Source organism: Panthera uncia, chromosome D4 (assembly GCF_023721935.1).
Source record: "Panthera uncia isolate 11264 chromosome D4, Puncia_PCG_1.0, whole genome shotgun sequence".
Taxonomy (NCBI): domain Eukaryota; kingdom Metazoa; phylum Chordata; class Mammalia; order Carnivora; family Felidae; genus Panthera; species Panthera uncia.
Genome location: NC_064807.1, coordinates 85,050,928 through 85,074,541, shown reverse-complemented (window position 1 = coordinate 85,074,541; position 23,614 = coordinate 85,050,928). Strand labels below are relative to the sequence as shown.

At 55.4% G+C, this 23,614-nt stretch overlaps 1 protein-coding gene across 1 annotated transcript; it reads left to right on the top strand.

Moving 5' to 3' along the window:
• Window positions 1–4,285: 4,285 nt before the first annotated feature.
• Window positions 4,286–22,981, top strand: SH3GLB2 (SH3 domain containing GRB2 like, endophilin B2). The gene is made up of 11 exons (XM_049630000.1): window positions 4,286–4,528; window positions 8,716–8,857; window positions 9,689–9,817; window positions 16,024–16,157; window positions 16,412–16,504; window positions 18,676–18,738; window positions 20,326–20,349; window positions 20,844–20,933; window positions 21,250–21,350; window positions 21,700–21,940; window positions 22,229–22,981. The coding sequence occupies exons 1-11, from the start codon at window positions 4,466–4,468 to the stop codon at window positions 22,334–22,336; spliced, it is 1,188 nt and encodes a 395-aa protein (XP_049485957.1). The 5' UTR covers window positions 4,286–4,465; the 3' UTR covers window positions 22,337–22,981.
• Window positions 22,982–23,614: the final 633 nt, after the last annotated feature.

The following is a 23,614-nucleotide window of genomic DNA, read 5'->3' as shown; positions in this document are numbered from 1 at the left end:
TCGCCCTCTGCTCCGCCCCTTAAAAGTGCGGTTGAAGCGCGGAAGTGCTCTCTTCTCGCTTACCATTGGCCGTCGGGATTCGATTGGCTGCTGTGGCTGAGTGGGGCGGAGCCACTCTTAAAGAAGCTGAGGCGGAGTTATCAGGGCTCTAAGGGTCTTTCTAGGAGGAACCTGCGAATGCTCGCATCCCTATTGGGATTTTCTGCCCGTGCCAGTCCTCAAATTCTGCCCGCCTTTTAAGGGCCCATTTTCAGATGCCACCGCCTCTGACTTCCCCAGCAACCTCTTAAACTAAACTTGCCACTCTCCACTTTCTTATGGAGTTGTTTGAAAGTCTCCCCTACCAGAGACATTGCCTCCCTGAGAGGTGAAGTCAAGTTGATTCAGTTCTGACCGCCCAGCCCTGCCTCGCACGAAACACTGGGTTTGGGATCTGGCGGAAGTTCTGCCACTTAAGCTCTCTGGGGTTCACGCGGTTTACCCCCTCTATAAACGGGAGTGGAATTCTTGCCTTGCCAAAGTCACAAGGCTTGGGCGAGCCTTGGAGAAAATAGTGCGGCAGCCCTTTCATAACTACGAAGAGCTAGGCATCTAAATTTTTTAAATTATCGGTAATGTCATATTCCTTCATTCACTGGACTACTAATATATCTGTGTGCCAGCCTTTTGGCTGGGCGTGGGTGCACAGTGATGGGCAAGATGCATGGTGCCCCCAGGGAGTGTACAGGAAGCAGATACTTAATTACAATCTGTGTGATAGTTGCTCTGGTGGGAGAAACACAAGAATGAGGGGGTACTGAGGAGACTCCTGGGCTTGCAGGGGGAGGTGAGAGACTCCTGAGAGAAAGGGATGTTCAAATGCAGACCTGAAGGATGAGCAAGAATTAGCTGGGTAGAGAGGAGACGATGGAACAGCATAGGCTGTGACCCCGAGGCAAGAGAGAACCTGGCATCCAATGAGCCAAGGAAGAGGCAGCCAGAGCAAAGAAGAGTAGTCTCCACAGTTGGAATGCCTGGGTTCTGGTTTAAACCTGCCACTCTTGGTCCTTGTGACTTTGCGCAAATCCCTTAACTCCTTTAAACCTCCCTTTCCTCACCCCTGAAATGAGGAGGATGGTTTCTGAACTGTTATGACCATTCCGGGTGTTTATTCACTTAAAAGTGCTTAGTGCTGGACCTGGCATGGTCTCAGGACACTTGGGCCATTGCCATAAAGAAAACTGTTATAGCCAACTGGAAACCTAGATAAATAGATGAAGCATATAGACTGGGACAGGTATAAGTAATAACTTAACTGCCTACCGTCTCACTCTCTCTCCCCTTTATTAATTAATTTATTTAATTATTTTTAATAGGCTCTATGCCCAACATGGGGCTCAAACTCTCAAACCCTAGATCAAGACTCACATGAGCTACCAACTCAACCAGCCAGGTACCTCACCCTATTTCCCCTTTACCCTGTTGTGTTTTTCCTCCCAGGACTCATCACCTGACATGTTGTATATTCATTTACTTGTTTTGTTTACTGCTCCATCCCTGGTGCCCAGAACAGTGTGTGGCTGACAAAGACTTTCCCCTTGACCAAACCTGAGTCACGCTCCTCTGAGCCCTCTTTTCAACCAGGCGGATCTTGGACTTCCATCTATGTCCTTGTACAGTTCAGTTTTAGCAAGAATTCCCCATGCGTGATATCTGATCACCCTGCATATTTAAACAAACTCCTCACTCTCCACCCTCAATATCTTGGCCTGCCTTCAGAGAGAATCCCTCTAACTTTGACGTCTCTTTTCTTTTTCTTTCTTTCTTTCTTTTTTTTTTTTTTTGAGAGACAGAGGGAGAAAGAAAATGAGTGGGGGAGGGGCGGTGGGGGACAGAGCCAATCCCAAGCAAGCTCCGCCCCATCAGCGTCGGCGCAGAGCCGGACTCAGAACTCATCACAAGGCCCCATCTCACCCTAAGATCATGACCTGAGCTGAAACCAAGAGTTGGATGCTTAATCAGCTGAGCCACCCAGGTGCCCCCTGGACGTTTCCACTCAGTCGTTTTCCATCCACTGGCCCCCTCCCTGCTCTTTGGCTATAAATCTCCACTCGCCTCCCCCACCCCTTATTGTGTTCAGAGTTGAGCCTGATTTCCCTCCCCTATTGCAAAACCCCCACTGCAGTAGTCTCTCTTGAATTAAGTCTTCCTTACCACCTTTAACAAGTACCATGATTACTTTTTTTTAACAGTGCTCAATATGAGTTATTGAATGAATGAATATATAACTATATTGATATATAGCTGTTGAAAATGATAGAGTCAATGAATGCTGATTCAATGAATGATACAGACTGCTATGGACAGACCCTGGTAAATAAGTGAAGGATCAGTACAGATGAATAAAAACACCTAGTGATGGCTCCAAATAGACCATAACACAGACACATTAAATGGGTGCATATTAAATCACCTGAAAGCTTTTCCAAACTCCTCCTGCCTGAGCCTCATGCATGCTAAGAGAACCAGTCTGGGAGTGAGACTGGGGTCTGGATTTTGAACAAAACCATAGGTGACTGAGCTCACCCCTGCAGAGACAGGCTGGGGAGGTGATGGGGACCTGGGGTTAGTATATGGCGATAAACAAGCCAGGCATCCAAAAGGATGGAGCCAGGGAGGAGACAGCACCAGAAACAGAGCTCTCCACTGCATTAAAAAATGAAGCCTAGAGGTAGAAAGCAAGGAGAGGCAGAGACAGGTAATAAGCCCTCTTCTGTTTCCCGTGAAAAGAAGGATGTAACTGTAGGCCATCCCCCAGGCGCTGTGAGGAGGGAGGTTCATGATCAGCAAGTGTCCATGCCCCAAGGGCAGCCCATTCCTCTACCTTGGCAGAACCCAAGCCTCCCCCACCTCTCCTCCCTCCCTCACAACCCCTTCGCAAACCCTCACCCAACTTTGGTGAACCGGAAGGCTTTTGGTTAACAACCAGAGGAGCCCCCAGCTAGCCTGTCCCCTGGCTCAGGTCCAAGCTGAGGGCAAAGTACAGGCTAACAGCAACCCCCACTGCCAGGTGGAATATGTGTGACATTCCACAGACACTCCTGGCTACCCAAGAACAAAGGAAAGGGGTTTAAGTGCTTGCCATGGTGATGTGGGAAACTAAGGCAAATAAAAATTAAATTCCCTCGCTGCCTATAGCCCATTGACAAGTCCTTGAAACCGGCAGAGTGACCTCCCTCTAGAAGTTCAGGTACTTCGATGATGACATTTTGCCCAGGGGCAAAAGAGAATCTTAGTTTAACATTATCCCAACCTCACAGATCCTGTAAGCCTACGATAACATATAACAATTCCTTTGGCAACTTCCTGTGTCTCAACTCCCCTAAGATATATGTAGGCAATCATGCTCCAAGCTAAGGGCCGTCTGATATACATCTGAAGGGTCTCATGCCTGAGGTTTTAATAAAGGGTAATGAATGGCCTTTTCCTAGCAACAGCTCTCCCTTCAAGGTCCTGGAAACCTTTCTTCTAAAATTCCTTAGAGAATTACTCTATCCCTAACCCCCTCCCAACCTGAGAGTTACCCCTCATGACCCCAGTGCAGCTCTTCTGCCCATGGGTCCTGTCCCTATGCTTTAATAAAATCACCTTTTTGCACCAAAGATGTCTTCAAGAATTCTTTCTTGGCCGTCGGCTCTGGACCATCCTACCATCACCCCAAAACTTCATCACTTCGTGCCACCAAGGTCAGGGGCAGAGGAAGGGGACTATAAAGGTCAAGGTGGTGGTCGTGGTGGGGTGGGCTGCATAGAGAGACCCAGAGCAAAAGAGGCAGAGAAATAGGAAGCTAGGGGGCCTAGTAGATGACTGGGCTGCGAATGGTCAAGGGGTGATGAAGAGGAACAAAAGGGCAAGGGGCTGTGGGACAAGGAATGGAGAAAGGCCAGTCAGATGGCAGGCGGAGGCCGCAAGGGGCAGCAGCCAGCCGCAGCAAACCTGGCGGCGTCCAGCTGGGCCGGTCCTAAGGCTCCACCCCCTGGCCCGCGCCCCGCCCCGCCCCGCCCCGCACGCCCCGTCTGGCTCCTCCCCCGCGGCCCACTCCCCGCCCTGCACGCCCCGTCTGGCTCCTCCCCCGCGGCCCGCTCCCCGCCCCGCGTACCCCGGCCGGCTCCTCCCCCGCGGCCCGCTCCCCGCCCCGCGCACCCCGGCTGGCTCCTCCCCCGCGGCCCGCTCCCCGCCCCGCGCGCCCCGGCTGGCTCCTCCCCCGCGGCCCGCTCCCCGCCCCGCGCACCCCGGCTGGCTCCTCCCCCGCGGCCCGCGCCCCGCCCTGCGCGCTCTGGCTAGCTCGGTGGCGACGGCTGCGGGCAGGCGGGCGAGCTGAGGGCGGCGGTACCGGCAGCAGGTGGGCGGGGTGCGGGCCGACGGCGGCGGGCAGGGGGCGGCCAGGCTGCGCTCGGGCCGGGCGCGGCCGGCCGTGCGGCGCGCCATGGACTTCAACATGAAGAAGCTGGCATCGGACGCGGGCATCTTCTTCACCCGGGCGGTGCAGGTGAGGCCGTGCGCCCTGGGCCTCGCGCGGCCGGCTCTCGGGGCCCGGATGTGGGGCGGGCCGGGAGCGCCCCTTCATTAGAGATGGGGGGCGCAGGAGAAGCCCCTCGGGCTGCCACCTGATTCCCCGCAGCGGGGATACCCTTCCCCTCCTCCCCTCTACTACTGCGCCGCTCAGAAGAGAGAAAGAGCCCGTGGCGTCTGGCCACTCTGGCCGCACCCTCAGCGTTGTCCAGGGCCGGGGACCGAGCCGGGCCTCGATTCTGCTGCCTGGGGCGAGGTATCAGGATTTGCTGTTTCGACTGGCTGGGTTATCCGGCTTCCGTGGCGCCCGTCCCAGGAGGGGAGAGAGCACCGGCAGGCTCCTGCCTCCCCGCCCTTGCCCAGCAGTGACTCTGGCAGGCGCTTGGAGGCCTGAGTCCCAGGCCCAAGGACCGTGCACCCGCCACGACCCCTTCCCTGAGCCTCAGTCTCTGTACCTGTGCAATGGCCTGGTGGTACTGATTCCCTCAGGTCCCCATTACACGCTTGGATAGTCAGTCCGGAAGCCAAGACGGTTGGGATTATTTCCTTTCTGCTCCATGGGAGGCCTGTTTCTCTTATTTCTCTAAGCCTGGGGGATGGGGAAAGGGCTGAGGTCTGGCTGGGTTCCCTCCTTGGGAAGCTGTCCAGGCCGGTGATGCCGGAATTGGAAGAAGTTCTGTCCATTCCGGGGCCAGGAGAGAAACTGAGGCAGTGTTGAGGAAAACCGAGAGTCAGCTATGGGCATGGATGCTCCCCCTCTTGTGACCTTGAGGAAGGGGCTTCATTTCTTAGCCTCAGTTTTTCAACCTGAAGAATGGGATTAGCAATCCCTCCCAGGATGGTCGTGAGGGTTCCGTGGTACCCTGCACGTACATACTCACCAAAGGCAAGCTTACTGGTGGTGGTAATGTAGTTAGTATTGCACCTGTGTGGCATGTGACCTTGGGCAAGTCACTTACCTCAGAGCCTCCATGTCCCCTCCTGTCAGTCGGGTGTTAGCACCAGTCTGCCTCCAGGGGTGGCTGCAGGCTTGGGGCTTGGCCTGTCGCAGTGCTCTGGGAACAAGTTCTGTTGTTTGTCCTTGCTGTGGTCGGTTCTCTGGAGAAGCCCGGCCCCAGAGAGTCTCTTGGAAACCCATGTGCCCATGTTTACTAGAAAGCACCATATCCCGTGTCCCATTGAGGATTGGTGGCCCAGCGAGGATTTGCTGCTTGCTGCTTCAAGCCCAGCAGGTGACCCCAGCCCCAGTGGGGATGCTAGGACCCCGGAACTCCTTGGTTATCCCCAGCTCATCTGGAAGGTGGGGAATCCTCCCCAGTGTTGATATGGCAACCACTCTATCTCCACATCTGGGAAGAACCTGATCTGCCAGTTTCCCCGATAAGATAAGATACCGTGGGGCCCTGGCACCTGACCTGGCCAGGGCCTGCGGAGCCTGGGGTGTGGGGAGGCTTGGGCCCCGTGGCCTCACTTCTCCTGGTGGGGGCAGGCCCGCCGGGTCGCCCATACTGGAGTGGGAGCCAGCGCCCAGGCTCCCGACTCCCGGGTGGAGGAGGGAGCTGGGAGCTTTATAAATAGAGGCTTTCTCTGGCTATGCACGCCCACCCTTGAGGGTGCCATCTTGCAGGGAGCAGCCTCGGACTCTGCAGACATCGGCCCCTAAAGCAAGAGGCTCTTTGTTTTTGTAGGGATGGGGCAGGGGTAGCAGGCCAAAGGAGAGAGAGGCTTGAAATGTGACCTGGGTAGGAGAGGACCCTTGGGGGACCCACTGAGGTCAGCCTGTGCTGGGATAGGAGTCAGTCAGACAGGAGGGACGGACGGGGGTCTTTCATATCAATGTGTGGGCAGCTTCTCTGCATAGGTGCCACCTTGCCATGTCCCAGGGCATGCTGGGAAAGCTGTCGGTCCCTCCGTGTGCCGGGGACACCTTTAAGAGCCTTGCCTCACCCCCATCCAGCAGGGAACAGGAGCTTGGTCCTGGGAGAGAGCAGGATCCCTTTTGCATGGGTGATTCCGGGATGGCTTCCTGGTCCCCGAACCGTGCCTTGGAAGTCAGGAGGGGTTTGTGAAGTTGGCCCCGGGGGGCCGGGAACAAGGCAGGAAAACCTAGAGCATGTTCGAGTACGATGCTAGTGCGGGTGAGAGCGGGCAGTGGAAGTGCCCAAGAGGTTGGGAAAAGCCCAGTAGGAATTTGAACCTGCGCAGATGTGGGGTGTGAGGGATGGGCACCCCGTGGCTCAGTGGGGAGTGGCTGCCGCTAACCTCGGTAAGCAGCAGATACGCTGAGGCACGCATTTGGGTGACATGGTCGCCTAAACTAGGGTGATTGGTGCCATTGGGGTGAGGAGGTTCTTAGGTAGCTCCGAGGAGGGACGTGAATGGGGCCTTTTATTCATGGTGGTGACGGCAGCCGCTGACATTTATTAGGCCGGTGCTGTGGGTTTCCAAAATATTCCGTGAGACTGGGCCTGTCGTCTCCGTTTGCCAGGGTGGGGAACCGAGGACCGGAGGGGTGGTTTTGCCTTTCTAAGCCTTGGTTTGCTCATCTGGAAAGTGGGGCTGACTCTACCCCTCAAGGGGCTGGGTGAGGTGAGTCCTGCTCAGGGCCTGGCTCTGGGAGGCCCCAGTGTGGGGAGAGGTGGGAGGAGATGGGGGGTGGAGGGGAGGGGGCGGGGGGAGCAGCCAGTTCCCAGGTGGGGAGCTGCGGGCCATAAGCGTGGCCCACCCAGCCCTGCAGGGAGAAACCCAAGCCCTGTTGCATAATTGATGGCTGCTAAGCTAGAGCCGACTCTCTCCTCAGCAGTGGCTCTCTGCGGCTGGGCTGGAGCTTTCCTTGGCCTCTGGGTGATTTATCCTGCTAAGTAGTCTGGGAAGGGCCTCCAGACTCCCAGCCCATGATGGCCCTGCCTTGAGCCCTTGCTTAGCCTCAGTGGCATCATCTGTGACGTGGGAAAACTCGACCCATCTGCCTTGGAGGGCTACCGGAGGTGGGTCATTGGTGGCTTCCTTAGCCCCGGGTTGGGCTCTAGATGTGGCCAACAGTATCTATTGCCGTTATTACTGATCTTACTCCTGCGGTCTGAGCCCTTTTGTTGTTTGGCCATGACCTTGAGCAGGCTCCTTCTCCTGGCTGGAGATGGCCTTCTCGATAAGAGGGGCCGGGACGTGGGCCGGTTGCTGGTTGTTCCTGTGCGGCCTGCACAGCTTCTGGTGGCTCTGACCATGTGACATCCTGGTTCTTGCCTGGCCTTGAGGCGGGGCTGCTGAGCTCTCTGGGCCCCGTGTATGCCCAGGCAGTTGGCTCTGATGGGCCAGTGGTGTTCCCCGTCCACTCACCGGGCAACCAGAGGCCAGCCATGTGGCTGTCCTGCCCACATACACTCCCTTTCAGTCCCAGCCTCCTCTCCGCCCACCAGCTCTACACAGCAGCACCTTAACACCGAACACCGACTCCCCGCCAGACCATGGCCTTCATGTCTTACCCACATCTTTCTTATTTCATCCTATTTCAGCTGTGAGGGAGCTGCTGTTATTTATTTTACTCATTTTTCAGCTCTGGAAACTGACGCCAGAGAGGCAAAGCCACTTGCCCAAGGTCACGCGACTCTTCAGCGGTAGAACGGAGACTGGAATCAGGTCCCTCTGATTCTGGGACCTGGGTTCCTCCCACTCGTCCCCTGGCACCCCCTCCCCGGTGGCTCCCAGCCCCCTATGGAGCCCTAAGATAACCCCAGACTTTGCTCCAGGCCCCATTTATTCCCTGTGTACCTGATACCAAGTGCTTTCCTTCAGAGTCGGATTAGGAGGACCCCCAGAACTAGGCTCCCAAGGACTTCTTATTTCCTCCAAGTTATATGCCAGATTTTCTGCAAATGTGCATTTTTGTTGGCGGGGGATAGAGGGAGTCTATAGCTTTCATTGGACTGCTAGAAGAAGCCACGATCCCCGAACTCTGGTCCAACCTAATTTTACAGAAGGGCAAACAGAAGCACAGAACAGGGTTGTAACTTGATCAAGGTCACAGAACGGGTCAGGGGCAGAGCAAATTTCTTAACCTTGGGCCTGGTTCTAGCTGGTGGGGGAGGTGTAGAAGGGTGGGGCAGGGGCAGTCCTCCCTTCCCCGCTTCTGCGTCCTCCCCACCTCTCTCAATCCTCCCCACACAGTTCACAGAAGAGAAATTCGGCCAGGCAGAGAAGACTGAGCTGGATGCCCACTTTGAAAACCTTCTGGCCCGGGCAGACAGCACCAAGAACTGGACTGAGAAAATCCTGCGGCAGACAGAGGTGCTGCTGCAGCCGAACCCTAGTGAGTGGGCCCGGGGTGGTCCCGGGCGAGGGGCGGAAAGCCACCGGCGGGAGGCCGGGGCTGCAGAGACCACGCGGGCGGGACTGGGCGGCAGGTGGGATTTGGTTGCTGGGGCTTCTGAGGCCTGCTGGTGGGTGGGGGGTGGGCAGTTAAAGAAATCAGCAGACTCCGTGATGGGCTCCAGGATGCACTCTCTGGGGCAGCAGAAGTGTTAAGTTTTGCACAGAGGAGTTGAAGAAATGCTTGAAACTAAAACACGCTTGGGAGAAGAGGTAGGAAAAACATGAGCCGGGTCTTTTGAGAGGGCAGCGAGGCCCAGAGATGGAAGAGGGCTTGCCCAGAGTCTGCTGCGAGCATGAGCAAGGAGTGAGCACAAGCCAAAGGCCAGGAGAGCCCAAGGGGAGGGTGGGGTGTCTTGGGGTCGTGATGCTTGTCTGCCTGTCGGTCTGCTACACGACTGAGTGTCTCGAGGGCTTTCTGGAGCCAGCACCAGGGCCCTGTCCATATACGTGTTAGGTTTTATAAATCCATATTGTCCTGAGGGAGCAATGAATGGGCCTTGACTTTGGGCCTGTCACCCCCAGCCGTGGGACCTGGGGCGGGCATGTCGCATCTCTGAGGTGTGGCTTCCTCCTCGCCAGAGTGAGGGGTCCTACGAGGTTGAGTGCCAGTGTCACAGGGTTGAGGTAGGCACCAGGAAGAACATTCTGCAAGTCACCAGGCCAGGCACCCCGTGGGCAGGCCCTGCGCTGCATCTGTTGCTGTCGCCGTGGCTTCTGTCCTTGGGTTGTACTGAAGAGCCCTGTGGCTTTGGCTGCTGTCTCCCTGCAGGTGCCCGAGTGGAGGAGTTCCTGTATGAGAAGCTGGACAGGAAGGTGCCCTCGCGGGTCACCAATGGAGAGCTGCTGGCACAGTACATGGCAGAGGCGGCTAGTGAGCTGGGGCCCACCACGCCCTATGGTGAGCCAAGCCCCATAGCCAGGGTCAGGGGTCATGGTCTCTTGCTCTCGACTTTCCCTGTCTCTCCCTTCCTTGCTTTCCCTTTTTTACTTTTTCTTTATTAAAAAAAAATTTTTTTTTAATGTTTATTTATTTTTGAGAGGGAGAGAGGGAGACACAGAATCCAAAGGAGGCTCCAGACTCTCGAGCTGTCAGCACAGAGCCCAACGCGGGGCTCGAACTCACGGACCGCGAGATCGTGACCTGGGCCAAAGTCAGACGCTCAGCCGACTGAGCCACCCAGGCGCCCCTCTTTCTCTGTCTTTTTTAAAGTACACAAATAATACCTGTATTCATTCTACTTGTAAAAACCTCAACGTAAATGAAAATGGAGTGAAAAATGGAAGTGTCTCTCAACCAGTTTTGGTTTGAGCGCATTTTTTAATGGGATCGTACTGTGTGTCCCATTCTGCGGCCTGATTTTTAAACTTGGCATTGTTTTAGATACCTCTTCACTGTGGCACTTACAGAGCCACCTCGATCTTTTTTTTTTTTAATTTTTAAAGTTTTATTGCGGTATAATTTACATACCATAAAATGCACCTGTTTTAAATGTGTAATGCAGTGACTTTTAGTAAATTTAGAGTTGTGCAAACATCCCCCCAATCCGATTTAAAGAACATTTCTGTCACCTGCAAAAAGTGCCATGTCTACTTAGAGTCGGTCCCCAGTCCCATCCCCTGCCAACTGCTAATGTGCACTGTGTGTCTGTAAATTTGCTTTTTCTGACCATTTCACATAAATGGAATCAGACGTTGTGTCGCGTTTTGCATCTGGCTTCTTTTCCCGAGCGTAATGTCTCTGAGGTTCATCCTTGTTGTAACAACGTGTTTGAAGATTTCACTCCATGGGGGTGCCTGGGTGGCTCAGCCGGTTAAGCGCGTGACTTCGGCTCAGATCATGATCTAACAGTTTGTGGGTTTGAGCCCCAAGTCAGGCTCTGTGCTGACAGCTCAGAGCCTGGAACCTGCTTCAGATTCTGGGTCTCCTTCTCTCTCTGCCCCTCCCCTTCTCACTCTCTCTCTCAAAATTAAACATTTAAAAAATTAAAAAAAAAAAAAGATTTCACTCCTTGTAATTGTTGGATAGTATTCTGTTGTATGGCTAGGCCACATTTTCTTTATCCATTCACCATTTGATGGACATTTGGTTTGTTTCCTTATGAACGTTTGCATACAGAACTTTGTGAGGACATATGTTTTCACTTCTCCTGGACATATATACCTAGGAGTGGACTTGCTAGGTCATATGGTAAACTTATGTTTAACTTTTTAGAAAATTACCAAACTTTTTCAAAGTGGCTGTGTGCAGGTGGTGGTTAATTTCCAAATATTTGTGGATTTTCCAAGTTTCCTTCTGTTGTTGGTTTCTGATTTCGCTCAGGTCAGAGAACATGCTTTGTATGATTTTAATCCTTTTACGTTTATTAAGACTTGGCTTAGTCTGCAGTCTCTCCTGGAGATTGTTGGTGTTCACTTAAGAAGTTTGTATGTTGGGACGCCTGGGTGGCTCCGTCGGTTAAGCGTCCGACTTCGGCTCAGGTCACGATCTCACGGTCCATGAGTTCGAGCCCCGCGTCGGGCTCTGTGCTGACGGCTCAGAGCCTGGAGCCTGTTTCAGATTCTGTGTCTCCCTCTCTCTGACCCTCCCCCGTTCATGCTCTGTCTCTCTCTGTCTCAAAAATAGAATAAAAACGTTAAAAAAAAATTAAAAAAAAGAAGTTTGTATGTTATGTTGTTGTGGGGTGGAGTGTTCTAGAGATGACAGACTAAATTGGTTCATAGTGTTGTTCAAGTCTTCTGTGTGCTTGCTGATTTTGTCTTGTTCTGTACATTATTGGGAAGTGCTGAAGTCTCCCAACTATTTCTGTTTAATTGTCTGTTTCTGGCTTCTGTCTGTGTTTGCTTCGTGTATTTTTGGAGCTCTGTGGTTAGGTCTGTATGTTTATTATTGTTGTATCTCCCTGATGAACGGGCTCTTTTATCATTGTAAAATACTGGTCTTTGTCTCTGGCCATATTTGTCTTTTTTTTTTTTTTTTTTTTTTTTAAATTTGGTCACGTTTGTCTTAAAGTCCATTTTATCTGACAGTAGTTCACCCACTCTTGTTCTCTTATGGTTACTGTTTACATAGTATATCTTTTTCTCTCCTTTTATTTTCAATCTATTTACATCTTTAAACCTAAAGTCTATCTTTTATAGACAGCATGTATTTTGATTTAAAAATAATTCAGTCTGACCATCCTTTGATTGGAGTGTTTAATCCATTTATATTTAATGTAATTATTGATGTGGTTGGATTTACAGATGCCATCTTATTATTATTTTCTCTGTCTCAGGTCATTTTTGTTCATATGTTCCTCCTTTACGCCTTCTGTCATGTTAAATAGAAATTTCCAAGTGTAGCATTTTAATTTCTTTGTTGCTTTTTAACAAAAAGCTTTTCTTAGTGGTTTTACGGTGTGTAATTTAACTTATTGCGGTTGGCTTCAGAATGTTGACTTAATTCCAGTAAATATAGAAACTTTGCTCCAATATAACTCCATCCCCCTCCCTTCTTCCTTTGTGCTATTATCATATAAATTTCATCTCTGTTTTGTATAAACCCAACAATATAGTGTTTTTGAGAGACACAGTGCAGTCGGGGGAGGGGCAGAGAGAGGAAGACACAGAATCCGAAGCAGGCTCCAGGCTCTGAGCTGTCCACACAGAGCCTGATGCAGGGTTTGAACTCACAAGCTGTGAGATCATGACTGAAGCCAAAGTCGGACGGTCAACCCACTGAGCCACCCGGGTGCCCCGTATAGTTATTGTTTTATACAGTTGTCTTTTAAATCAGTTAAGAAAAGAGAAAAAATATGTATTGTTTTTTATATTTGCTTATGTAATTACCTTTATTGGTTGTCTCTATTGCTTTATGTGGGTTCAAGTTACCACCATCTGGTGTTATTACCTTTGAACGTGAAGTATTCTGTAGCAGGTTGCCTAGCAATGTATTCTCTCAGTCTTGTTAATTTGGGTATGTCTTTATTTTATGTTCACTTTTTTTTTTTTTTTTTAAATGTTTATTTGTGAGAGAGACAGAGGCAGGGGAGGGGCAGAGAGAGAGGGAGACACAGAATCCGAAGCAGGCTCCAGGCTGAGCTGTCAGCACAGAGCCTGACACGGGGCTCGAACTCATGGACCACGAGATCATGACCTGAGCTGAAGTCAGACGCTTAACCGACCGAGCCACCCAGGCACCCCTATGTTCACTTTTGGAGGACAGTTTTGCTATACGTAGAATTCTCGGATGAGAGTTTTTTCATTTTATCACTTGGAATATCATTTCACTGCTGTCTGGCCTCCATTGTTTCTTTTTTCTTTTCTTTCCTTTTCTTTTTTTAAATTTAAGTAATCTCTACACCCACCGTGAGGCTCAAACTCACGACCCTGAGATCAAGAGTCACTCGCTCTTCCAGCCAAGCCAGCCAGACACCCATTCTGATGAGAAGTCATGTGTTCATCTCGTTGTGGCTCCCTTGTATGTGATGAGTGGCTCCTCTCTTGCTGTTTTTAAGACCTTCTGTCTTTGTCTTTCAGCAGCTTGACTGAGACGTCCCAGCGGTTAATGGCCCATCTTATTGTATTCATCCTGTTTTGGGTTCGTTGAGTTTCTTGGATATGGACATTAATGTTTTACATCAAAATCGGGACATTTTCTGCAATTATTTCTTCAAATATTTTTTCTGTCCCTTTCTGTCCTCTTCTTCTCTCCCACTGCTCGTATGTTGGTTTGTTTCATGGTGTCCTGTAGGTCTTTGAGATTCTGTTCATTGTCATTCACTCATTTTTCTTTGTGTGCTTCAGATTAGATCCTCTCTGTTGATCTGTCTTTGAAGTTGCTGATTTCTCCTTTGGCTAGCTTGGACTTGCTGTTGAGCCCTTCTGGTAGATTCTGTATATCAGTTGTAGTGCTTTTTAACTCCAGAGTTTTCTTTTTAATAGTTTTTATCTCTTTCTTGATATTTATATGATGAGTCATTGCCATCACAGTTTTCTTTAAGCATTAAATATATATATATATATATATGCACATGTTATATATATATATGTATATATACACACACATACATATACGTTTTATATATATATATATTTACATATACATATACATATATATATATATATATACACACACACACACACATACAGACACCTGGGTGGCTCAGTTGGTTGAGTATCTGATGTCGGCTCAGGTCATGATCTCGTGGTTCATGAGTTCGAGCCCCACATGGGGCTCTGTGCTGACAGCTTGGAGCCTGGAACCTGCTTCAGATTCTGTGTCTCCCTCTCTCTCTGCCCCTATTTGCTCACACTCTGTCTCTCTCTCTTTCTCTCAAAAATAAATATTTAAAAAAAATGTGTATATATATATATATATGTATATGTGTGTGTGTGTGTATATATATATATATATATATATATATATATACACACATATATAGCCTGTAGCCTCTTAGGAATCTTCGCTAAATCTAACGTCTGAGTCTCCTTAGAGACTCCGTGACTACTGATTGCTTTTTTCTTCTGTGTATTGCCCATACTTACCTATTTCTTTGCATGTCTTAGAGTGTTTTGCTAAAATCTGGACATCTACAAAAATCTTTTTTTTTTGTTGTCTTTTTTTTTTTTTTTTTTTTGAGAGAGAGAGAGAGTCGGGGAGGGGCAGAGAGAGAGGGAGACAGAGGATCTGAAGCAGGCTCTGCGCTGACAGCAGAGAGCCCGATGTGGGGCTCAAACCCACGAGCCATAAGATCATGACCTGATCTGGACATTTTAGATAATATAGTAGCTGTGGATTCTGAATCACTTGGGGGTTGTGATTGCTTTGTTTGTTTAGAAACTCGCCCGAGCTAGTTGTTTCGAGTCGGTCTTCCTTCCAGTATGCGGCTACTGCTTTCACATTTTTTTAAGTCATTCTTTTTATTTTTAAGCCAAGCGTCCTGGGGTTTGCTCCTGGGTTAGCGCATGTTAGTCATCAGGCAGTGATAGTCAGAGGTTGCGCTTAAACATCTTGCACCATTAAGGCTTTACTGATGAATTTATGGCTGTATTGGGGGACACATTCAAAATTCAAGTAGTTTACACGTCTGACCGGCTTTTACTTTGTGTGTAGAGCCTCCTATTTGGCCAGGGATGAGTAGGGTTCTCTCCATTCTCTCTGAGTGTGCTGCACACACACAGGTATAGCCTTCCAGACCACCAGAGATATCTGGGAGTTTGTCAAGGCCCAAACGACTTTCTTGTTTCCAGAGCTCCTGATAAGTTTCTGGCAGGTCTGTTCCAACCAGTGTTCCCTGTTCAAGTCAGCTGTAATGTTGGCCTTTCCCAATTATTTACCGTTGAGGTTGCTATTGTTCTTGACAGTGTCCCGTGGATTTCTCTGTGCTCCAGCCCAAATCCATTCGGCCCTAATCCCACTACCTTCCCCACCCCCCACCCCTGCCCACCTAGCAGTGAGGCTGCCGAGGAGATGGGAGTCCTCCCAGGCTAGAAAGCCACAGGCTCCCACTGTTCTTACTAAGGTCCGGTAGGTCTTGAGTAAATATCCTCAGTTTATTTGCCTTTGGCCAATTTCCAGAGTCCAGAAATGTTTGCTTTTGACAATTGCGTCTACTTTTTTTTCTTTTTTTTTTTTTGAGAGAGAGAAACAGCGAGCGGGGGAGGGGCAGAGAGCAAGGGGCACAGAGGATCCCAAGAGGGCTCCGCGCTGACAGCAGAGAACCCGACACGAGGCTCAGTGGGGCTCGAACCCACCACCCACGAGATCCTGACCTGAGCCGAAGTCAGACGCTCAACCGACTGAGCCACCCGGGCGCCCCGAGTCCACTTTTTTTCATTGCTTTTTGGGAACAGGATTTGTCGAGCTCCTTTCTCTGTTCTGGAAGTCCCACTCCTACCCCCTGCTTGTAATGTAGTGCTCCGTGCTCTGGATGCCCCACTATTTACTTGTCAGTCCCCAGATGATGGATACATAGGCTGCTTCCACGTTTTCCCCAGCCAGCCGTTCCGTGCTGGGCATACCTGCTCATGCCTCCTCGGCACGCCTCTGTCCGGCCTCTCCCCTACTCCTGGGGGTCAGAGCAGCCTGCGCCTCTCCCTCACCCTGAGACTCCATTTACTCAGGGAAGACGCTGATCAAGGTGGCAGAAGCTGAAAAGCGCCTGGGAGCCGCGGAGAGGGATTTCATCCACACGGCCTCCGTCAACTTCCTCACGCCTCTGCGCAACTTCCTGGAAGGGGACTGGAAGACAATTTCGGTGAGAGACCTGGGGCCACTCTGCTTCCTGGGAGCCGTGGCATCCTTCTCCTCAGGGCTGCTGGGCGTAGGCTCTCTTCCCGTGTCGGGAAGCTGGCACTCCTGGGCCTCCTCAGACGTGGCTCCTGTGGGCTGAGTGCCATGGTGGGTGACCTCCCCTGTCTGGGCCTCAGTTTCCCCATGTGGACCAGATGGCCCAGTGGGATCTCCCAAGGCTGCCCGGGGTCTCACTCCTCCCTTTCCCCTGCCCCACAGAAGGAGAGACGTCTTCTCCAAAACCGCCGTCTGGACTTGGATGCCTGCAAAGCGCGGCTGAAGAAGGCCAAGGCTGCAGAAGCCAAAGCCACGGTAGGTGTCCCTGCTGGTCTCCTGCCCCTGCCCAGCTCTGTTTGGAGCCAGGGAGGGTGAAGGGACCTGATGTTTGGCATGACCTTTCTTCCCTGTCCCTGCCTGGAGAGGCCTGGCTTGGGGGGCGCTGGTCCTGGCTGACCGCTTTGGGTCATGCCTCTCTGCCCCTACAAGGGAACCCTGGCGGCCCAGAGCTCTGGGTCCCAGGGCAGACATTTACGGGGTGGGCTGAGGGCATGCCACAGCCTCCCCAGACAGACAACCAGTTGGGAGTTTCTCGCATGGCCCTGCCCTGCCCTCCCCGGATGCTCGGCTCTGTCCCCCGGCTCTGCCCGGGCATGGCTCCCCCTTACTAACTCCCCTGCCCGCTGCTCCAGTGCTGGTCCGGGGGTGCCCTGATGGTGTGAACCCCGGAGCTAGACCACCCACCTTCTCGGGGCCCTTCTCAGGGCCACCTTCTCAGAGGCATGACCGAGGACCCTTTCAGGTTAGCCCCAAGACACGGGGTCGGGCCGGGACCTCACGGTTCTCTGTTTACTCTCGGTTCACTGAGGCCTGCCCAGCCTGGCCAGGCCAGTGGACGCAGCGTGGCGCAGTTTGACCAGGGCAAGGCCAGGGTGGGGAGAGTGGGCCTGAGGGCGAGCATACTCCTGGCATGCCGGGCTACTTGGGGGTACGGGGGCCTAGAGGCCACCTTGCACTCTGAGGAGGGAACTCCCAGGTCCAGGGAAGGCCGGGGGTACCACCACCTGTGCCTGCCCAGCTCTCAGCTGCCCATGAGGGTTCTAGCCCCAAACCCTCCTTGCGTCCCCCTCCCACAGTGTGGCCACTGGGGACCATGGAGCCTGGGCCTGCACTGCCTCTGGGGACAGCCAAGGGCAGGGTCTCACTCATCCAGGTGTGTGGGGCCAGATCAGAGGCAGGTCTCGGCCACTGGAGTCCCGCTGTGGTTGGGTAGGAGGACGTGTGGCCACAAGGTTGACCTCTCTAAGTCACCTGGACAGGACAGTCTCCCCATCACCCAGGGCTAGACCGTCTCTCTGGAGTACCTTGGCCAGAACAAGCTCATCCTCCATCAGTCAGGCCAGGGGAGCCTTTCCTTAGTCACTGGAGTGGCAGGACCCTTTCTCCAGTTGTCCGGCCTGGACAACCTCCAGCCTTTGGGTCAGACCAGGATACCCTCCGCAGAGCTAGGCCCTGGGCAACCCAGCTATGGCAAGCGTCCCAGAGGACTGGAGGCCGGCAGGTCACACCCTCACCCCACGCCCTAAACACACACACACACACACACACACGCGCGCGCGTGCGCGCGCGTGCGTGCACGCATAGCAGGACTCCTTCTGGAGGGCAGGGTCAACTGCCCGCCCACCACCTGCTGTCCCCTCCCGCCGGGGCCCGGGGGGGCCTGCTCCCGCCTGCGCTGTGGACTCACTAACTCTTTGTTTTTGTTCCTTTCCGTTCTGCTTTGGGTAACTTGGCTCAGTGTGAGGGAGATGTGAGTATACCTGTCCCACGTGCTGTGCTGCTTCTGGTTTGCCCGTCCCAGCCTCGGGCCGCAGTGCCGTGGCTGGCCCAGGGGACACATCCTGGGCATTTTGCAAGCAGCTGGTCTCCCCACCAGAGCCTCTGCCACGCGTAGCCTCTGGCTTAGGGGGACGCCAGGCACTGGAGCCTGTGAGTCAGCTTTTTGCAAATGTGGGAAGCCTGTCACCCTGTCCATCCATGCATCCACCTGTCCATCTTGTTGTGGGGGAGGGGCCTGGTCCTTGCTGCAGGAGCGAGAGATGTGCTGTGTGGAGATTCTGGGCCTGAGGAAGCTGGGGGTGGGAGACGGGTTTTGTCTGGAGGGCTGTGGCTCCAACCGGGGCATCTGAGTGAGACCGGGGTCCAGGGAGGAGGGGGCCAGGCCCAGTCTGCGACTCACCCGGAGGCTCCCTGGCATCTGCTCTCCTGGGCTCCCAGTGTGACCACCCACTTGGTCCTTGTCTGACTCTCCGCGTCCCTACGCCCACCTCGCCCCCAGGAGGTTGGAGCAGGGAGAGGGGTCCACGTGGTATGTGTCTGCAGCCTCCCGTCCCTTGGGCCGGGGCTCCTGGCCTCTCCTTGTGGGAGATTCTGGGGCGGCACCCGGCCCCACTTGACCCCCTTCCCCCGTGACCTCTTCCCGCCAGACGGTGCCTGACTTTCAGGAGACTAGACCTCGTAATTACATTCTCTCGGCCAGCGCCTCCGCGGTAAGCGCCCCACCCCGGCCGCCCGGCCTCCCTGCGCCCGCCCCCCCGGCACGGGGCAGCCTCACAGCACAGCAGCAGGAGCACAGGGCATGTCCTGAGAGCCGGGAGGACTGGAGGGCCGCAGCCCCGCCTCGGGCCCCCTGCCTGCCCCCCTGCGCCCACGGTGCTGGCCTCGCTTCCCTGTGCGCCCTGCTGGAGGTGGAGGCCCGGCCAACTGCACCGGACGGCACAGGGAGCTGCGGGGCAGCGGACCCGTCCCCCACCCCCCCACCCCCCCCCTGCCCCGCGCTGGGGCCCTGAGGTCTGCCCCTCCCCCCCCACCGCCCCCGCCGGCCCACCATGGGTTCACAGACCCGGGACTGGAGACGAGGGTGGTGCTGTTCTGCCTCTCTGACACGGTGTCGTGGCGGTGAGGAGAGGCCCGGAGAACGAGCAGGGAGAGTGGGGGGCCCCGAGGGAGAGGGCCGGCGGGCCGAGATTAGAAGGAAGGAGGTGGGCAGGGTGGGGTCGCGAAGGGTTCCGTTGTCGTGGGATCTCTTCTCCACCGCTCCGTCCGGCTACTAGGTGTTTACCTGCAGTTTGGAGCATGGGCCACCCACGTCCGTCCCATCGTACCTGTGGCCACCACAGGTGGCTGTGCCTCTCTTCTGCCTTTTTCTCCCACCTTCCATTTCTGCCGTGGGCGGCACGCCGTGGCACAGACCCCCTGGCTCTCCTTCACCTCTGTCCCTGCATGTTGCCGCGAGTGTCTGTGCATTCACGCGGCGGCTGGGCCATCGTTCCCCTGGGGCGGGGGCCCCGGTTCACTCCACCAGGCCCCTCTTGCTGGGTGCCCTGTATACACACGCGTGGGGGCCGCTCCCCACGTTTTGGTTTTCTCAATGGCACTGTGGCGGGACACCTCGGTCCGCAGAGCTAACCTTGTCTTGCTTTTAGGTTGTCATCTTAGGATAGACCTCCCACACTGGGCAGGAGAAATGGGTCTCCTAAGTCGTGGCGGGGGGAGGGGGGTCTTTCTTCTTTAGACTCTGGATGACACTTCCTGCCCCCTTTCCTGGGCCGAGTGGAAGGAGGAATATCCTGGAGGGTGGAGACCGCCCTGTTTTTTTCTTTTGCCATTGAACCCCAGTGTGACTCGGGCACGAGGCTGCCTTTCTCTGCAGAAGGACAGAAAGGTTCAGTGACTGGCCTAGGGTCACACGGTCCTGCGTCCCAGCCCACCAGCCTTAGCCGAGTGTCAGGGTGGGACGGGGGACGCTCGGTCTCCCGTCAGAGCCCGGGGGCTTACGCTGTAGGAGAAACCCCGGCAGGACTTCCCAGCTGGCTGTGCCCCACCTTCCCTGCATGCGGCATGTTGGACTGGACCGTGGTTGTCCGCGCCCCTGCTCACACCAGGCCACGTCCCCGCCTCAGCTCCTGGTTGGGTTACGGGCAGGGAGTGGGGAAGGGTATGGGGTGGGAAGAGGTGGGCTCTCGGGGAGCTGGGGCAGGACGCGGGCTCTGGGGTCCAGCTCTCCTCCCTCTACTCCCCCGCTGACCGGTGCCCCCTCCCTCCCATGCTGCGCGGTCCTGTTGCGGTCACTGAAGCTCTGGAACGATGAGGTGGACAAGGTGAGTCTGGGCTCGGGAGGCTCGCGAGCAGAGGCTTGAAGCGGGTTGGGAGGGGGGCGGGATCAGATTGGTTTCTAGTTCTGGGTTCTGTTCTGGGTCGGGGCCACTGTGAGGGTATCGCTTCCCCTCTGTGGGGAGACTGCCCCCACAGTCCCTCTGGGCACACGGGAGTGGCGCCGTCGGGTGGCGAGGTACCGGGTGTCAGAGGTCCTAGCCAAACACCCGTGGGTCTGTCTCTGGCCACTGGTCACAGCCTAGGTCCAGAGGGGTCCCAGCAGGGTTATGGCTGCCCCAGGGGCCAGGGCTCCAGGCCTGAGAAGCGCACCCCTGCCTCCAAGAGGTCTGTCTGTGTCCCCAGGGGGAAGTGCCATCTGCATCCAGAGTAGGAGAGGGCTGCTCCTCCTGGTGGGCGTCGGGGCCGCGGGAAGGGGTGGCAGGAAGGACGGCGGGGGCCACTGCTGCTGTCCTACATTCTCACACTGTGCCCTTCCCAGGCCGAGCAGGAACTCCGAGTGGCCCAGACCGAGTTTGACCGGCAGGCAGAAGTGACCCGGCTCCTGCTGGAGGGAATCAGCAGCACTCACGTGAGTCCTGCCCCATGTCGCCCTTCCGTCGTCCCCTGTCTTCCCGCCCCTCCCCCCCCTCCCCCCCAAGCGCTCCACAACGAGGCGGGCGATGAAGTTGGATCTCGGCAGGCGGTGAGGGGCAGCGCTGGAGCCCGTGGTCCTAAGGGTGGAACTGGAGCTCTGTTCCAGGTGCCACAGAGCAAGTGCCAAAGGCCGGGTGGCCCTCCCCCCTGCTCCAGGGGGGGCAGCAGCGAGCGGGGTGGGGGAGGGAACATCTCACCTCCCGGGCCACCGCTCACCCCGCTCACCATGGGCACCGCCCTCCTCCCTGCAGGTGAACCACCTTCGCTGCCTCCATGAGTTCGTGGAGTCCCAGACGACTTACTACGCGCAGTGCTACCGCCACATGCTGGACTTACAGAAACAGCTGGGCAGGTGCCCACTGGGGTCCCCTGGCTCCCAGACCTAAGCTCAGAAAGCCCTACGACACACAGGGCGGGTAGAGAGGGCTGAGCCTTGTGTCGGGGGCGTCACACCCCTCTCTGGACAACAGTGAGGTGGTGGGCCTTGACCTCTGAGCGCGGTCTCTCAAGAACGCCCGGGTGGGAGGGTGGCAGGGACTGGGCGGTGCATCTCACGTTTCCCCTTGCCTTGCTTTTCCCCTCACGCTGCCAGCTCCCAGGGAGCCATGTAAGTAGCGGCAGCGGGCCCAAGCGGGGTTTGGTGGCACGCGTGGGACTCCCGTGGGGACGTGGCCCCCGGCTGAGATGTCGCCTCTGTTCAGATTCCCAGGCACCTTCGTGGGCACCACGGAACCCGCCTCCCCGCCCCTCAGCAGCAGCTCACCTACCACCGCCGCGGCCACCATGCCCGTGGGGCCCTCTGTGGCTGGCCTGGCCCCTCCAGGGGAGGCTGCTCTCCGCCTGGAGGAGGTGAGCCCACCTGCCAGCGGGACCCGGAAGGCCCGGGTGCTCTACGACTACGAGGCGGCTGACAGCAGCGAGTTGGCCCTGCTGGCTGATGAGGTAGGCCTGGTGCCACAGGGGTGGGGCAGAGGGCGGGCCCAGGAGCATCAGGGAACCAGAACGGGGAGCCCCCCAGCCGCTGCCTCCAAGTCTCTGAGGGGCCCTGGGGGTGGAGCTGGGGGGTACGTGGAGGCAGCTCCAGCTCTGAGGAAGCAGGGTCTAGGTAGAGCAGGTGAGTTCCTGTCTCTGGACTTGCAGATGTCCGTGCGTCATGGGACTGTGGCAACCCCGTCCCCACGCCAGTTCTGCCCCTGCTCGGGTGTGACCTTCCCTCTCTGCCCTCTTCAGCTCATCACCGTCTACAGCCTGCCCGGCATGGATCCCGACTGGCTCATTGGCGAGAGAGGCAACAAGAAGGGCAAGGTCCCGGTCACCTACTTGGAACTGCTCAGCTAAGCAGGCCCCTCCAGGCCCCCTCGGTTCTGGCCCGGGCGGGAGAGGACGTGTGCGGCCCCACCACCTGTCTGTCGGTGACTCAGCTGCTCGGGGTGGGGAGACCGGCCCCATTCCGTCCACGTCCCCGGTCGTCCAGCTGTGAGGGGGCCCCAGAGGCTGAATGGTCCCAGCCCCTCCCCCAGCCCTGCTTCTGGAGCCCCCGGCGCTGTCTGCCTCCACTGAGCTCCCCAGCTCTGCGGTCCTTCCCGCTCCTGCTGAGGAGGGGCGGCTGACTGCAGTGCCGCCCCAGGCACCTCGGCTCCCCGCGGGGGTCGGAGCGCTAGGCCTGCAGCAGCCTGGGGCACACCCTTGGCAAGGGAGCACCTGCCTCTTGGTTGCCAAAAGCAGCAGTGGGGGGAAGGCGGGCAGGTCTGCGGTGGGCCTGGGGATGGGCGCCGGCCCCTCTGGGTGGACTGGAGTGAGGGACGCCTGGCCGGAGTGGCATCTCCTGGGTGCTCCCCTCCCCTCCCCCCTCAAGACCGCTCAAGCCAAGTTCGGTGGCTGCAGCCTGCGCCTCTCCACACTCACTTTTTAACTGATCTTTTTACTCTGCCTGTCTGCTTGCTGTATAGCCAGTGACAAATAATAAATCATCCTTCACGTGCATGTTGCCTGGGCTCCTATCGGGCTGCGGACCCCACGGGCTGGCCTGGAGGGTGGGAAAGGGAAGCAAGCATTCACATGCCAGCTTCCTCCTCCTTCCTTCACGGGCCTCGCTTTCTCCCACAGGGCCTGTGCTGCTCAGATGGGGCTACTCTTCCTGCACTTGAGGCTGCATTAAGAGACATTTTATCCCTAAGGAGAACTTTCATAAATTTGGGCCGTGGAGTGGACTAAAATTTGCATGAGGGTTTCAGCTGGTAACTGCCGGCTGCCAGTGCTTCCTGTGGCCAGCCACTGAGCCTCGCCCGTTCACGTGTTCTCATGTTGTCCTCACAGAGGAGGGAAGAAGAGATCAGAAAGAGTCACCTCCTCAAGGTTCTGTAACTGGCAAGTAGCCACGCAGGGACTCTAGCCCAGGTCAGCCTGATTCTAGAAACTTCAAGCAGTGGCTCTGGCCTGCAAGCCAGGTGTCAGATTAAGCACTGAGCCCAGCACTCTCGTGATTAGGTCCTGAGGAGGCCAGAGGCTGGCAGGCCCACAGCCCGGGCTTCTGAAGGCAGGGGCAGGGGAGGCAGGGGCACAGAGCCGTAAATAGGAAGGAGTGAACGTCAAGCGAGGCTACACCTGTGGGAAGCT

What these genes read in the sequence shown, in the direction of transcription:
- SH3GLB2 (XM_049630000.1), top strand. Translation starts at nt 4,466, where the DNA reads ATGGACTTCAACATGAAGAAGCTGGCATCGGACGCGGGCATCTTCTTC. An exon ending in CTGCAGAAGCCAAAGCCACG is followed by an intron (nt 16,505 to 18,675) that starts GTAGGTGTCCCT and finishes TCTTCCCGCCAG; the next exon opens with ACGGTGCCTGACTTTCAGGA. An exon ending in TCTCGGCCAGCGCCTCCGCG is followed by an intron (nt 18,739 to 20,325) that starts GTAAGCGCCCCA and finishes CGGTCACTGAAG; the next exon opens with CTCTGGAACGATGAGGTGGA.